Below are 14,495 nucleotides of genomic sequence, written 5' to 3' on the forward strand. Positions count from 1 at the left end.
CCACAGGAAATGGATACATTTTGTAAAAATTTAATTGATCTGAAACCCTGATTTTCCATTGAAAACCAGTTTAAATGGAAACATTCTGACCATCCTTAGGCTTGTAAAGCTCCTGTTTTGGAAGCAGCACATTGGGGAAGCACCAGGCATGGAACAAAACGGGATGGACCATCTGTGCTTTGTGTTAGTTCTATGTAGTTTGGATGCTGGCTTCCCAGCGAGACGATGCTACTGACCCTGCACCAGAGAGGCTTGCTAAGGCAGCAGTGTGGATGGCCTGGGGGATCAAGCCTGAGGCTGGGACTCAGCAGATGTGTGCGCCATGTCTGGTTCTGCTGCTGGGTGATCTTGCACAACACACTTCCCTGTCTGCGAAATGGGGACAATGAGACTGACTTCTTTTGTAAAGCGCTCCAGGTAGCGGGGATAGGGAATGCATTTGATTTATCAGCAGGAACCTGCCACTGCAGGGCAAAACGCCATGCTGCACAGAGCATGAGATGTACACACACATCCCTGTAGAATTGCTCAGCCCAGCCACTAGAGGACGAAATGTACACACACACACACACACACACACACACACACACACACACACACACACACACACACACACACACACACACACACACACACACACACACACACACACACACACACACACACACACACACCGGTACAATTGCTCAGCCTAGCCACCAAGTTTGTGAGTTACACAAACATACACACACACTCCTGTACAATGCTCTGCCCAATTAGGCAGTTTGTTTCTCTCACATTTAAGTGCAAGCCAAGGTCCATCTGACCGATGCAAACAGCTAAATGGCCCTGGGCAGAACACGGCTCCCAGTTATTTCCCAGCACTACACTCTGGGGCACAAAGGCATGAGCAGAGGGGGCCTGAGTGGGACGGTGCATGAGGACAACTGACCCCTTCACAAACACACAGACGCAAGTGCAGAAGGCAACCACCACCTTCTCAAGAAGGGTCAGAGGCAGTCACAGGCCTGATCCTGCGAGGGGCTTATCAGAGCTTGTCAACGTCTTTTGGAACAAATTAGTTCTTCATCGAAGAAACCTTAAAAAAATACTAAGGCCTTGTCTACACTAGCACTTATGCTGGCAAAACTTTTGTCGTGCAGGGGTGTGGAAAAAACACATTTTGCCGGCATAAAGCGCTTGTGTAGCCACATTATGTTGACAAGAGCGAGCTCTGCTGCTGACATACTAAAACCACCCACACAGGCAGCGGTAGCGATGGTGACGGGAGAGCATCTCCCACCGACATAGGCCTGTCCACACAAGCACTTATGCTTTAAGCTTTAAATCTTAAGATTTAAGGGAAAAAACGTGATCTGCTCTGTAACTGACCGGAAAACATGGTAGCAAATTAGCAAACATGTCACTGAAATTCTCTCCCCTGGCCCCGCCACTCTCCCCCCAGTGAATTGTGAATTTCAAAATGAGAAAACTCCCTCTCCCCCCCCCAGCTCTAGCATTCACACAGTCACGCTGAACGTGTTGATCAGAGGAGGGGGGATGGGAAATAATCAGAGGCAAGGAAAGTTATCAGAAACGTGTATTTTTTTTTCTTTTTAATAGTAAACCTCTTTACAACAAATATAGTGAAAGAGTTTCCAAACAAAACTCATAAGAATTTTTCATGGTAATTTTTTTTATCTCTTTTTCTTATCGTGTAATATACAATAAATCATCACCATACAGCACAAAGAAAGGAATATTGAAAAAACAAAACGGACATCTCACCAACGTGCTGCTGTCCCTGGGAAGGAGCCACTGATTGTCAAGAGGGGGTGGGGGTGGGAAGGGATAGGATTGGGGATAAGAAAGCAAGGATGTACCAAGAAAGAGCTCCTGGGGTTGGGAGGTTACTATAGAAGGCCAGACCCCATGGCCTAGAGAAAGATGGAACTAGTAAAAGATTCCGGCTGGAAATTTACAAGCAACTAGCATCTATCCACCTTTCTACTGCTTTCTTGCTTCCAGTGGATCATTGGACTCGAAAGATCCAGATGTATCAAAGAGGTGCAACATCCCAGAAAAATCACCCTTTCCCCACTCTCTCTCCTACACAAAGATCATGGATTTTTTTTTTTTTTTGTTTTAAACTGATCTGTCGCCACACAAGAGAACAGAATCCCTTAATTGACACACAATAAAGGGAAGTGAGCAGTAGGGCTGGGTGGGCGGGAAAGAAGAGGTTAAATATATATATAGATATATATATATACTTAGAGATACACAGTATAGCTTTTTTAAATTGCCTTTCTAAACAATAAATAAAACTAGTAAGGGGAAGTGCACAATTTTTTTTGTACATTTGCACCATCATGGGAGGGGAAATAAAAGCTGCCCGTGATAACACAGCCGGGCTGAATTGTGTAGGAAATTCGACTAACCACAATATATATATGTTGGGGTTTTGTTTTGTTTTTTAGTGCATAATTTAAAGAGTTTATTCTATTTTACAAAGGTCTTTGCACATAGCCCAGAGAACACTATATCTATCCTGATCTCTCTGGTTTACAGGGAGCGGGGAGGGTGCAGAGCAGGAGGGAAAAAAGGCCCTGATGTTAACATCACCCATAAGAGATCTGAGATAGGCATGCGTGGTCACAAACCACACTGCGGCCACAATCCTGAGAATTTTAGTATCGTGCCAGTAACGGCAAGCTCTGGTGAAACAGGCGGCTGGTGGAAAAGAGGGGCCTGTACTGAGCTGAAACAAAGTGCAACTGCACCGAGCGTGACCAGAAAGTGTGCTTTCTGGCTTGTCTTCTTTAAGGAGAATGTGGCCCTTTTTACATAATTCTGGCTGGGAAAAAGGGAATAAACTACGCCCATACAAGGCACCTTTATACTGGTATAAGTGCATGCACACCAGGGGTTGCACTGGAATAACTATATTGGTGAAATAATCATCCTCTCTAGATGATATAGTTATACTGGGACAAAAAATCTGTGTACAGAGCAGGTGTTAGTGTAAATGAGAACCAGGCCTTTAGATTCGGGGCTGGCAGATCACTGTCCCTAACTTTGACCCCACTCAATTGTTGGGGGTTTGTAGGCTCAGCCTGGAAGGTCTCAGATTTGTTTTCTCTGCTGGACAGACAGAAATGAAAGGACCAGAGAGAAATATTCTAATGGCGAAATAAATGCAGTCTGCTTGATTCTCATTTACACTGACGCACTCTGATCCTGCCAGAACGGCGCAAAGGGGCCTCAGGGAAAATGGGAATTAGGCCCAGTGGGGCAGGGACCCAGCTAATGTAAATTTGCATAGCTCCATTGATTTCACAGACGTTACAGCAGCCGGGGATCTGGCCCATTGAATTCAATGGAGCTACTCTGATTTCTACACCAGCTGGGAATAGTTCCTACATTGGGAATAGGGGATACCCAAGAGCCGGCCCAGATGTGCGAGGAAAATGTTCTCTCCCCAGTATAGTCACACACAATTTCCTTTTTGCTAGCAAAGCAAGATTTATTAAACAGAGTGGAACGGACCCACCCAGAACTTCGGGAACGTTCCGATCCAGATTGGACTTCCAAGTTCATGGCCCAAGCCCCTCTCTGGCTTTTTTTTTTAGAAAAAATGATCAACCTTAACAAAAATAGGAGTTTCCGCAATAATTAAGGGGGAAATAAAGGCTCAGGAAGGTCCTTTCACAACCCTCCCAAAAAGACAACAAGGTCTGAGCACTCCTGCGGCTGCTCCAGTGCAAGAAGAGCCTCTCTCAACTTCTCCGCCTCTTAGGGGCAATACAGAGGAGGGGGGGTGCAATTCACCCACATGCAGAGGGGCCAACGCAAGACGTATGCCTCACTTGAGATTTATCTTGAAGGCTTACATGGGATTCTAGTAGCTCACGCTGGCTTCTCTGAATGGGGTGGGGAGGAGGAATTCACCCAAGCTGGCCGTGGGTCCGTGATGTGATCATAACTCCCTTTTCCAATACTGTTTCTTAGTGGTACTTTGTCTGCAGGAAGGATTGCACCTGGCACTTCCGGCTCTGAATGCACGAGCCTCCACTGCTTACTAAAAGGCCTCTTTAGCCAAGGTGGTGGAAGGCCAGCCACGCCTTTGTGGGCTGGCCACCACCAGCAGAGAACAGAATAATAGAATATGAGGGTTGGGAGGGACCTCAGGAGGCCTCATGGGGACATCTGGAGTGGAACCTCCACCAGCCTGGCATCAATCAGCGTCTGAGACAGTCACCCTTCTAGGTGGGCCGTTTCCATTTAAAAACCAGCGGGGGAACAATCACAACAGACACCACCACACTGTTACATAGCTGGGCCAGATGCTCAGCCGTATAACTCAGCACAGCTCTGTTGTCGTCGACAGAGCGCTGAATACGTTTACGCTAGCTGAAGATCTGATAGCAACCTGCTAAATCCACTGGGAAACAGAGGCCTGATTCCTCGCTGCCTTTAGCCTCTGTCCCCTGTAGCGGCTAGAGGCTGACTAGCAGTTTATGGGTTGGACGGCACACGGGCTAGCTCAGGCAGGAGTCAGAGGATCCTGCTTTTAGATCCTGAGATCTCAGGTTCATTCCTCAGGCAGCCCAGCCAGGAGAGCTGTTACACTCCGCTCGCCTTGTCAGTGACACCTGTGCAAAGCCGGCGTGAGACGCTAACCAAATCAGAACGCTGGTGCTCTACATGCTCACTTTGCACGGGTGTAATGTGCAAAGGCGTGGGTGAACAGGGCCCTTGAGCTTTCAAGGCTTCTCTTCTGGGCTCTGGTGCAAGCTTTCTCTTTGCTCAATTCATCACCAACTCCTGGCCCTCTATCCACCCTGAAACAGAGCCTTGGTGGGTTGCAATTCTGCAATATATAACAAACGGGGGAAGGGGAGGAGGGAGAAGGTCTGTGGATAAAGGAGTGGAAGAAGGACAGATCAACAGAGGGCAAAACCAAGAATAAGCTGTACAGTTGCGGCCATGTTCAAAGTCAGTATTATTACAATATACTCTGACAAAAATATAATCTCATTTCATATCAATACAACAAAAAAACAGTTTCCCGTACTGTTACCATTGCTAACATATTGAAACTTGCTATTTACAATTACAGTAGCCAGGTAAAATACTACAAGTTAAAGATCAGGGAGAAGGGAGGAAAGACAGGGAGACAGCATCTCAAGAAGAAAGAAAAACCAGAGGAGAGGCCCTTTTCTACAAACTGTTCATGGCTTCTGGTTTTCAGATGAAAGGAGGGATGACGGAGGTAGCGAGAAGATAACACTCAGTTTATGGGGTGGGGTGTTTTTTTTTAACAGAGGGAAGGAGGGAGGGTGAAGGGGCGGGGGGAGAAGGATGGAAACAGAGAGGTGAGAAAGGATGAAAATACAGGGCTTAACCCTTAACAGATGTAAATGGGCTCCCCCAACAGAGCTCTGCTGATTTACACCGGTCGAGGACGTGGCTCATGGTAAGATGTAAGGGAGAGGAGGGAAATGTCAGCTATGTCAGGACAGGGTTGGTAAGGATCAGTTCCTTGCCCAGCTGCCATTCAGTTCGGGGGCTCTCCGGGAGCAGGGAGGTCGCCACCAAGGCAAGCTGGCGGGAGCGGAGAGCACAGCGACAGCCCTTCATGACCCAGTCTTGATTTCTCAGCACCCCCCCGGGGCAGTTTTGGGGTGTGGGGGGAAGGCGGATCAAGCACCTGTCTCTCGTCTGGCCCAGCTAGCAGAGCCCGTACGGCTGCCGGGGGACATTCCCAAACTGCTTTGGGCTCCAAGCACTGGGTCCTAGCACAGCGGGACATCATCTTATTTGACTCTAGGCCTCAATCGGGACGTAGTATCTGGCCTTTTATAACTGTAGAGATGAGTTCCCCCCAGCTCAACGCCCTCCGAATGGCTCTGGGCCAAACCGGGCTCGCTTTCCTCATGGGAGTAAGCCCAGTTGATTTACTCTCAGGCCCTCTACAACAGGGAAATCCCATTCAGCCTGAGCTTCCCCACACCAGAGCAGAGCTGCGCCCTGGTTCCTGCCGGCGGTGTCCCAGCCCGGCATCCCAGCCTAACCCTGACAGATTGGAGACCAGCAGCCATGTCGCAGCTAGCACCCATCTGCCCCCTCCAGCCAACGGGGCCTTTGATCTTTTCAGCAGAGCTGAGGCAATGCATGGGATGAGGCTGTCATGTCCCCCGCTAGTGGTCGTTGAAGAGGATAAAAGCTTGCTGTTGCTACCAGCTAAGGGAGATACTCTTTTTGCTCAAGTGGTAGAACCTATGCTTTTGGTGCTAATGGTCCCAGGTCACTCCACTGACTCATCTTGTGTCAGCCTTTGAGCTTTGGATAGAGGAGGCCTGTGTGTGTGTGTGTGTGGGGGGGGGGGGGTATTTAAGTTTATCCGGGAAGGCATGACGCCTCCTTAAACCCAACTGGGGAACCTAAACTCGAGAGTGGGATAGCAATCTTGCCAGTGGGCAGTTCCCGCTTCACCCGAGGCAGCCCCTGGCGTACAGCAGGAGAGGACCACCAGGCGCCACTCAAGTGCCTCAGGCACACACAGTTCCCACAACCACTGTTCTTTCCGCCATTGCTCTGCCAGCCTCTCCTAACTCCAGCTAAGCCAAGATGGCGAACAGTCGTACACCAATCCAAACGTGGAGCAAAGCCTAACAACCGGACAGGCCAGGGAGGACCAGGGCCGGTCCCTCTATCACTTCCCTCTCTCACCGCCACGATTTCATTCGGTGAAAAGAACTACAGGCCGTCGAAGAACACCTTTCGGATGCTTTAAATGGACGGGATCTCTCCAAATCCTACATTTGGGGGAGAGAAGGGGGAAGAGAGGACAGGGTGGGACACATCACGATGAGATGGGGAATGGCATGGAACAACAGGCCGGGGAAGAAACACACCTGAAACCTTTTAGCAAACTGAAAACAATTCTTTGACTCCATCAGGTTACAAAGCTATGTAAACTTTCGCTAGAAACCTTGCAGCTAGTACGGATAGCTAAGCAACGTAGGGAGTTGGCATTTACCAAACAAAAAAAAAGGAGCTTAAGAACTCCCATGTAGCTATATATATATTTATATATATATTCTTTTCCTGCAATATCTCTTAAGCGAGCCACTAAAAGAAATAAATATTTCTCTCTCTATTACCCGTCCGCCTGGTTATTAACAGTTTTACAATGTTTATCCTAGAGCTGGTCAAAATGTTTCAAATTGCTGCTGAAATTTGTGGAGGGAGTTTGTTTTTTTTTAAGCCAGTCAACATTTATTTTTTAAAATTTCAACAGAATTTGCTGGCCAAAAAATGAACTTTTTGGGTTGTTTTTTTTTTTTAAATCCATTTGTATTTTTAAAATGGATGAGAGTTTTGAGCCACGTGGAAGTTAGACCATTTTCTTTTCTTCCTCCTGCAAAACACATTCACTCTTTTTTCAACCGGCTCTAGTTTACACCAAACTCTGCCCTCAATTATATACCCGCGTCAACCTTCTGGGTAGTAATATTGCTTTATGGTTGTATAACTGAGGGTGGGGCGGGGGATTAGCGTAAGATCTGTGGTATGCAAAATTTCAGAAAACCATCTGCTGTGTTGCTGATACAACAGGTATTATGGAGGACATTTCTGCTATGCCTGAAGGAACAAATGGTAGTAACAGCACCCAGGTTGGAGAGAACTCAATTATAGCCACTCCTCAGGCTGTGAGCCTCAGCCTACTTCCATTGGCTCTGGTTTACACCAGCTGAGGATTTGGCCCAATGTACTTTGCTGCCTAAAACCAGAGGTGGGCTCAGACCGCAGCTCTGTTCTGGATTTCGCTCTCGCTGGTTCGCAGCTGCCCAGCCCCTTGCTCGCTCATTGAAGTCAGTGCAACGTGAGCGTGAAACGTGACCATATGATACCACACCCACTTTGCAACGGCGTCAGTGATTACACGAGGAGCGGGCCAGCGAAGAACTAGGCCCTTCACTTTCGGCTTTAGCCCATTAAAGAGATAGGAGCCAAATATGAAATTTGCATTCACAGCCAGCCACCCCCACTCCCCCACCCCCCCCCGCCAAAGCAAAGGGGTGGTAGGATCCAAGATTTTCCTGTCGACTTATCTCCATCCAGTACTTCATTCAACCCAATTTATACCCATTCCCATATGCAATGGTACCTGATAGCCATTGGATAAATCTGTTAAGAGTTTGGCTGTCCAATTATTTCTATTCAGTTGCTCCCAGACTTGAATTCTCCTTTACACCAAGGTCTCTTTACACCACTCTGGCAGCATAAAGGGTCCTTAAAGTAGGTACCACTGTAACTGACTTCCACTTTGAGGTCACTTTACACTGCTCGTGACTCAGACTCTTATTTAACTCCGATCTCTCTCCACTCTACTCCATCTTAGAGAAATCTTCTTTCTGGCCTTATAATGCGGGAGACGCCACGTTACACAGATTGATTGCACCTTGGATAATATTTTGCCGCAAACCCAATTTTGAAAATACACCGATCTCTGAAATTTTGCTCCCTTGTCCCCAACCCCAGTTCCTTGTTTGGAAGGAGGAGAATCAAACCCAACTCCTTTCCCTAAGAGATGACAGGAAATAGAACATTATTTTTGAAGTGGCCTAAAATTTCTGTAAGCCTTCGGGCTGCAAAAACCATACATACGACCACAAGCTGGCCCAACGCAGTCAAATGGCCTCTGTTACGGTCAAACATAAGCACACCCAGGGGTTGAAATGAACAGCAACCAGGGTACCAAAATGCTACAGCTCCCAAGATCATCACCTCCGATGTAAATGGACGAAACTCCTGATCCAATTTCATGCACTGGAATCTGCTCGACAAAATCGGACTTTAAACAGGAGTCCAGTGTTGTATTTGATTCTTAATTTACCCATGAAATCCTCAGTGCATGTCTTGATTTGTCTCACGCCCCATCCTTGAAGGACAATTTTGTTCTCCTGATGGGTTAAAACAGTCTTTGATGGAACATTTAACCTGTGGTTAAAAATCTGTTCATGGCCTAGGCGACGCCCTACATTTTTGGTGTTGGTAGGGAAGGTACCACACATCCAGGCAAACCCCATATCTGAGTCGCTTGAGAAGTAAACCAGTTACCCTCAGGACTCTTTACGCCGCTCTGGCAGTGTAAAGAAGCTTTAAGATGGTGTCACTGTAATTTCCACCCCGCTTTGCACTTTCAAAGCAATGTAAAGAGGTCTTAGCGTAACTTGAGTTAGGCCTCTTGTATTGAACCCCAGAGTATGTATGTTGAAGGATCCACATAGGTTTCAAGAAGGAAAAGATCAGAAACAGACTTTGGTAAGTAACCACACCTTTAGAAAGTAATATATCATTTTTAGAAACATATAAGTGCATACTTCTTATATGAAAATATACACAATTGTATTTCATTCTCCAAAAAAAAAAAAAAAAAAAGGAACAATTAAAAACAAAAGCAAACTAGCCAAACACAATATATTAGCTGTTTTCATTGTTGTCATCGTTTAAAGTTTTTTAAACGCTACACTTTGTTCAGGTTACACTTTTTTTGTCTTTGTTTTTGTTTTTGTTTTTTGTAAATGTTTTTTTTTTCTTCATGCATTTTACACCTTTTATAGCTTTTGAGAATAAATAAGCTCCATTTTGCCTCCACATCTCTAAAAACTGCAGCATTTTAACTATTTGTCATTTAAATCGTGCAATTTTTTTTTTGCAACACCCCTTTTTAAAAAATGGAAAAAATATATATATATATATATTTTTAAAACTAAACCCTATACAACACAAAATTCCAAATTAAAAAAAAAATTATACACAATGTAACTGTCAACAGTACAGTGGAGCACGAGAAATAAAATTAAAAGATCAGAAACATATTTATAGAAGCACAAAGGAGGGTGTTGATTTCTTAGATTGTCATTCTTCTGGTTGTCTTTTGAAAATTAGGAGGCGTTTACTGTATTCTACAGTCTGTGGGGAAATAGAGAATAACCCAGACGAAAAAAACCCAAACAAATCCAAAAACCATTTCACCAAAATGATGACGCTAACGCCATTGTCAAACCCCACGCTCCCCTCCATCCATTCCTGTTGCACAGTCCCAACTTTCCCACAAGCCATATTTGCAAATGGCTTGAGCCAATGCAAGGTTTAGCATCCCACCACCAGATCTCTGAAGATCAGCTTTGATTCTTGGCTTTTTATTTATTATTTATTTGAAATGTTAACTGCTTGGTGCTAGTTTAATGCCATTTTGTAACTGATTTAGTCAGTCAATTGGTGGTCTGTCTGTCTGTCTGTCTGTCTCTCTATATATATGCACCCAGGTTGTGATTTTATTTTCCAAGCTCTCAGCTCCAAGGTAGACGTGCCAAGTTGGGAGTTAGGGTATGAAGTTAATGAGCAAAAAGGATTTTCCTCAGGTTTGTTCTACATCGATGTTCAAGCAGTCAAATGCTGAGTACCAGATGGTCTTTTATACCTGTCAATGGAGTTAACCATTTGGGATCCTCTGGACTAAAGAATGCACTGAGAGCTGCAAATGACATTCCACCGTAAGCCTCCCAACAGGAAAGAAAGTGTGTATTTGCAGGATAGTGGAGGAAAAATAAAATCGATGACTAATTTCAAAGCAAGGCCGTGCAAAGGCTTCGGATGGATGGATGGTACCCAGGCGTCGCTAAGGTAATAAAATGGGACTTGATCTGATTTTGATGGTCAGATAAAATTCAGATTGGGGACTTCTGCTTAGCCTGACATATGGAGGCAACACAAAACTTGCCACAGAGACCTCCCGAATACCGCCCAGTTTGCAGCACAGCCCCCGTAGCCTTGCAAAATTCCACTCTGCAGGAGAGTAATCAACATTAGCATGATGGAAAAAATCTGTTGAAATTTGGAACCTTTTTTTTTAAACAAAACGAAACAAAAAATAACAACAATCAAAACTTTTTCTCAAAAAAGTGCTGTCAAAGTTGCAAGCTGCTCAACTTTTGATGTCTCTTTGACGAGCAAATAGAATAATTTGTTGATTTGTCCATCATCATGACGAGTAGGATTTTGCTCCCAGTCTGATAAATGTTCACGCTAATTTTGCAAGGCGGCAGAAGTCTGTAAGCACAGAATTCACCAAGGTCCAGATCCCCAGTGAGTGCAGAGCAATGGAAATACACCGATTTACACTTGCAGGAGAGCTAACCCCCAGGATGAAACTCACCCACACGCAGAGGGGCTAACATGAGATGCATACACCACTTAATTCCTATTTAAGCCATATGGCTTGGATACTAGCGGGCTAGTGTTCTATAGGCCTTGACTGGGCCTTTGCATATCGAGTGATTTCATTTAAAGGGGAAAAAAGTCATGGTACAAGTTATCAATGGAAGAACGTGCTAGCGAATTCATCTGAAATTGCAACACAAAGTGCTAAGTTAGCATCTGATTATGTAAGACAGGCAGTGCCAGTTGAGCCCTGCTATTCACAAGGGAAAGGTTGATGGACTTGGACAATGTCTTTCCTTGATCCATAGAACCACGCAGTCAGCTGCATTGCTACTACTATTGCTCTGGAGTAACTGCCCCCAGGGGAGTTCAGTCTCTGTGCACGTTCCAGCCATGGCCTTTCTGCTGAGGCTGCTAGCAAAAGGGTCTAGTTTGTGCCAGTGGCGACGGTGGTTTTTGTGATGAGAACTTATGACCATGCAGGGAATGGATTGAAATCTACCAAAGAAAGCAGTGTTTGAACTGCACAGATATATTTAGAGAGGCTTTAGATCTGGGAGAACCGGGCAAAAAAAAAAAAAAAAAAAAAAAAAAATTAAATGAAAAATTAATCCATCAAAAAATGGCATTTAAAAAAGGAAGAAAAATGTCACCCCCCAAATTAGATTTTGTTTACACTTCCCCCTCCCAAGAAAACCTGAAATTATTGCATTGCATTTTCATGCAACTGTTTATTTTTGGGATCTGGAGGGTTTTTTCCCCCCTCTCTCCTTATTGCTAGTTTTGGTTGGCCAGCATAGCATAGCATAGCATCCTTGCATGGAAGAGCTTTTCCAAAACTGAAAATGTCCATTTTTCAAATTGAGAATTTTAAAAAATGGACCAGGGGAAAAAAAAAAAAAAAAGATGAAAAAATTCCTTTGGAAAAAAATGTTGCAGAAAATGTTGGAAAAAAACCCCCAAAATGTTCTGTTTGGAAACCATCTCACTTTTTAGTGCTTTCTTCTTATTATTATTATTTAGCTGCTCTAATCTCAACAGGCCTCTGTTTCTCAGTCTTCCATCTCCCACCGAGCTGGAAGTATTCTAGACGTCTATAGGCTTCTGGAATAAATGCTGGGCCACAAGAAGTCAACTACACTTACAAGTCCTACCAGGACATTTTTCTCCTCCATTGAAGTATTTTTGGGCCTGTTCGGCGGATCCCAAAGCCACCCATCTTGGGAAACCACTGAGCTGGTAGATGCTGAAAGAGAATTAGCTTTCTCAAACTCTCCCAAGGAGCAGCCACAAACGGGAGCAGAATTCCACTGGCTACTACCAATCATAGGTAATTACAGAATTAACCAAGTGAAAACAAAGCTCCCCTGCAGCTGGGTAGCTGCAGAGCTGAGATGCCCTAGCGGGTTTGGTGGGGGACCATGATTTCAAGCAGAGGATCAACATAAAAGGCCGGATGGGAGAGCAGGTTAGGGAATAAACTGAGCCCTGATACTAGTGCTCATCCATTCACAAATGCAGGCGAAAGGACAGACTGAACATTTGGCTGCAGAGGACTCGGACGTTATCTGCAGGAGCTCTCCAAAGCCCGGCCATACAAGATTCCTGAGCTAACTGCACCGATTTCCCTTCTCGATTCAATTCGCTGATCCCAGGGGACAGGATACCCAGCGTTTACTGCTGGAGAACAAAGCTTTTGAAGATCTCACCTAATGATGAGAGAGGAAGCTGCCACCCCACAGCCTCCCCAGTGTTTGCGAGCTGGGCAATGAGATGGAGGCGTGGCACACACATATAAATTAGATCAATAACCACAGGGAGAAGAATGGCTACTAGAAATGACTAAAGAACCCCCACTCGCCATTTGCCCCATAATCTGCCATGCTCCCTGTACCTCAGATGACCATGCACTTTGCCAGTCCCTCAGCAGGGGTCAATCGGGCGTTAGCTCCTTTATGTGTCAACATACACCAGGGAGGATTTTGCCCTTTGGGTTATTTAATTCTTGGGAGGGGGTTAAGAGTGGAAAAAATATGTTCCTCCCTGCTGGAGATCGGGGCACAAAATAAAAAAGTCAGAGGTGTGTGGGATAGGAAATTAAAGAGAGGGGCAGGGGGGGCAGCTTGGCATTTCTGACTGGAATGCACAGCAGCTGCCATTTGAACACACCTGCTAACCTGCCAACCCTTCCGCGGTGCCATCATGGCAAGGGGGCAAAGGGGTGCGTTTGAGTGCCCTGAGACCCTCTGGGTAGAAAAGTGCAATCTCCTGATTTCGAACAGGTCTTCTGATTTCACACACTAACATTAGAGACAGTAACCGAAGGGGACAAGCGCCCGTCAGATAACTGCTTAGCATAATTATATGGCTCCCGGCCCACTGAAGTTAATGGGCCCTTTGTACCATTTGCTTCAAGGCAGTCAGGGATTTGGGTGGATGGCTGGGATTCAACCCATGCAGACACGCCAGCCCCACGTCTATACCTCACCTGAAACCCGCCCAGATAAGACAAGTGGTACATGGGGCCTCTGCGTGGAGTGAATTTTACCCTGCACAGACAAGCACTCAGCGCACATAAGCTGTATCTCAGCTCAACCCTTAAGCACAAATCTTACTATCATTGAAATAAGGGGCAAAGCTTCCATGGACATCAGTGGAAAGTCGGACCAACGGATATGGCTCTTGCAGAATATAATTTTTTTCCTGCTAATTCATGAACCTGATTGTGGTTTTATCAGCCTTTGTTTATACTCTGATGAAGTCTTATATGGACAACGTTGTCATCCATAAAGGTTAAGCAGGGAGAAACCTTAATTTCCCTTCCACAGCATGTGTGTTTCTACTCACTGGATAGTACAAAGCTTTAGCTGAGCCGATTACAATATATTAGGGTCAGGTCAGTACAGGACATTGGCAGTAATATTGTCAGGATGGGATGAAGATGCATGTTCTGTCCCATCTGTGATGTAGCTAACTGCCTGATCCTTTGGGACACGAGAAATCCGTTTGAACGGCACGCCCTAGAAGAAAGTATCACAGGGCGCTGTCCTCACTAGTTTATACTGTGCTGACTTCCCTCAATTGAACCGCTAACGTAAAACGTTACGTTGGAATTTTTCAACTCACGAAGAAAATTTTCATCGAGATTGCGACATTGAAACCAATAAACAGGAGGGACGATCAATAAAACGTTTGCCACTTTTTTTCACCTGTTTTTGTGACCAGGCGATAGTACAGGTCAGAACTTTTGAAGTTCAAAATGAGGAAAAATGTCCAGATTC

At 45.3% G+C, this 14,495-nt stretch overlaps 1 protein-coding gene across 3 annotated transcripts in view; it reads right to left on the reverse strand.

Annotated features, from left to right (window-relative positions):
* Nucleotides 1–1,562: 1,562 nt before the first annotated feature.
* MEF2D (myocyte enhancer factor 2D) overlaps nt 1,563–14,495 on the reverse strand; it is a 176,907-nt gene continuing 163,974 nt past the window's right edge. For all 3 annotated transcript variants that reach the window (XM_067569625.1, XM_067569626.1, XM_067569624.1), the window contains one exon: nt 1,563–14,494. In XM_067569625.1, the coding sequence (XP_067425726.1) occupies nt 14,453–14,494 (42 nt within the window). In that variant the 3' untranslated portion in view covers nt 1,563–14,452. The remainder of the gene's footprint in view (nt 14,495) is intronic.

This window comes from Emydura macquarii, unplaced genomic scaffold (genome assembly GCF_026122565.2).
Source record: "Emydura macquarii macquarii isolate MOO-44397 ecotype Brisbane River unplaced genomic scaffold, CSIRO-AGI_Emac_v2 contig_2924, whole genome shotgun sequence".
In the NCBI taxonomy this organism is placed as follows: Eukaryota; Metazoa; Chordata; order Testudines; family Chelidae; genus Emydura; species Emydura macquarii.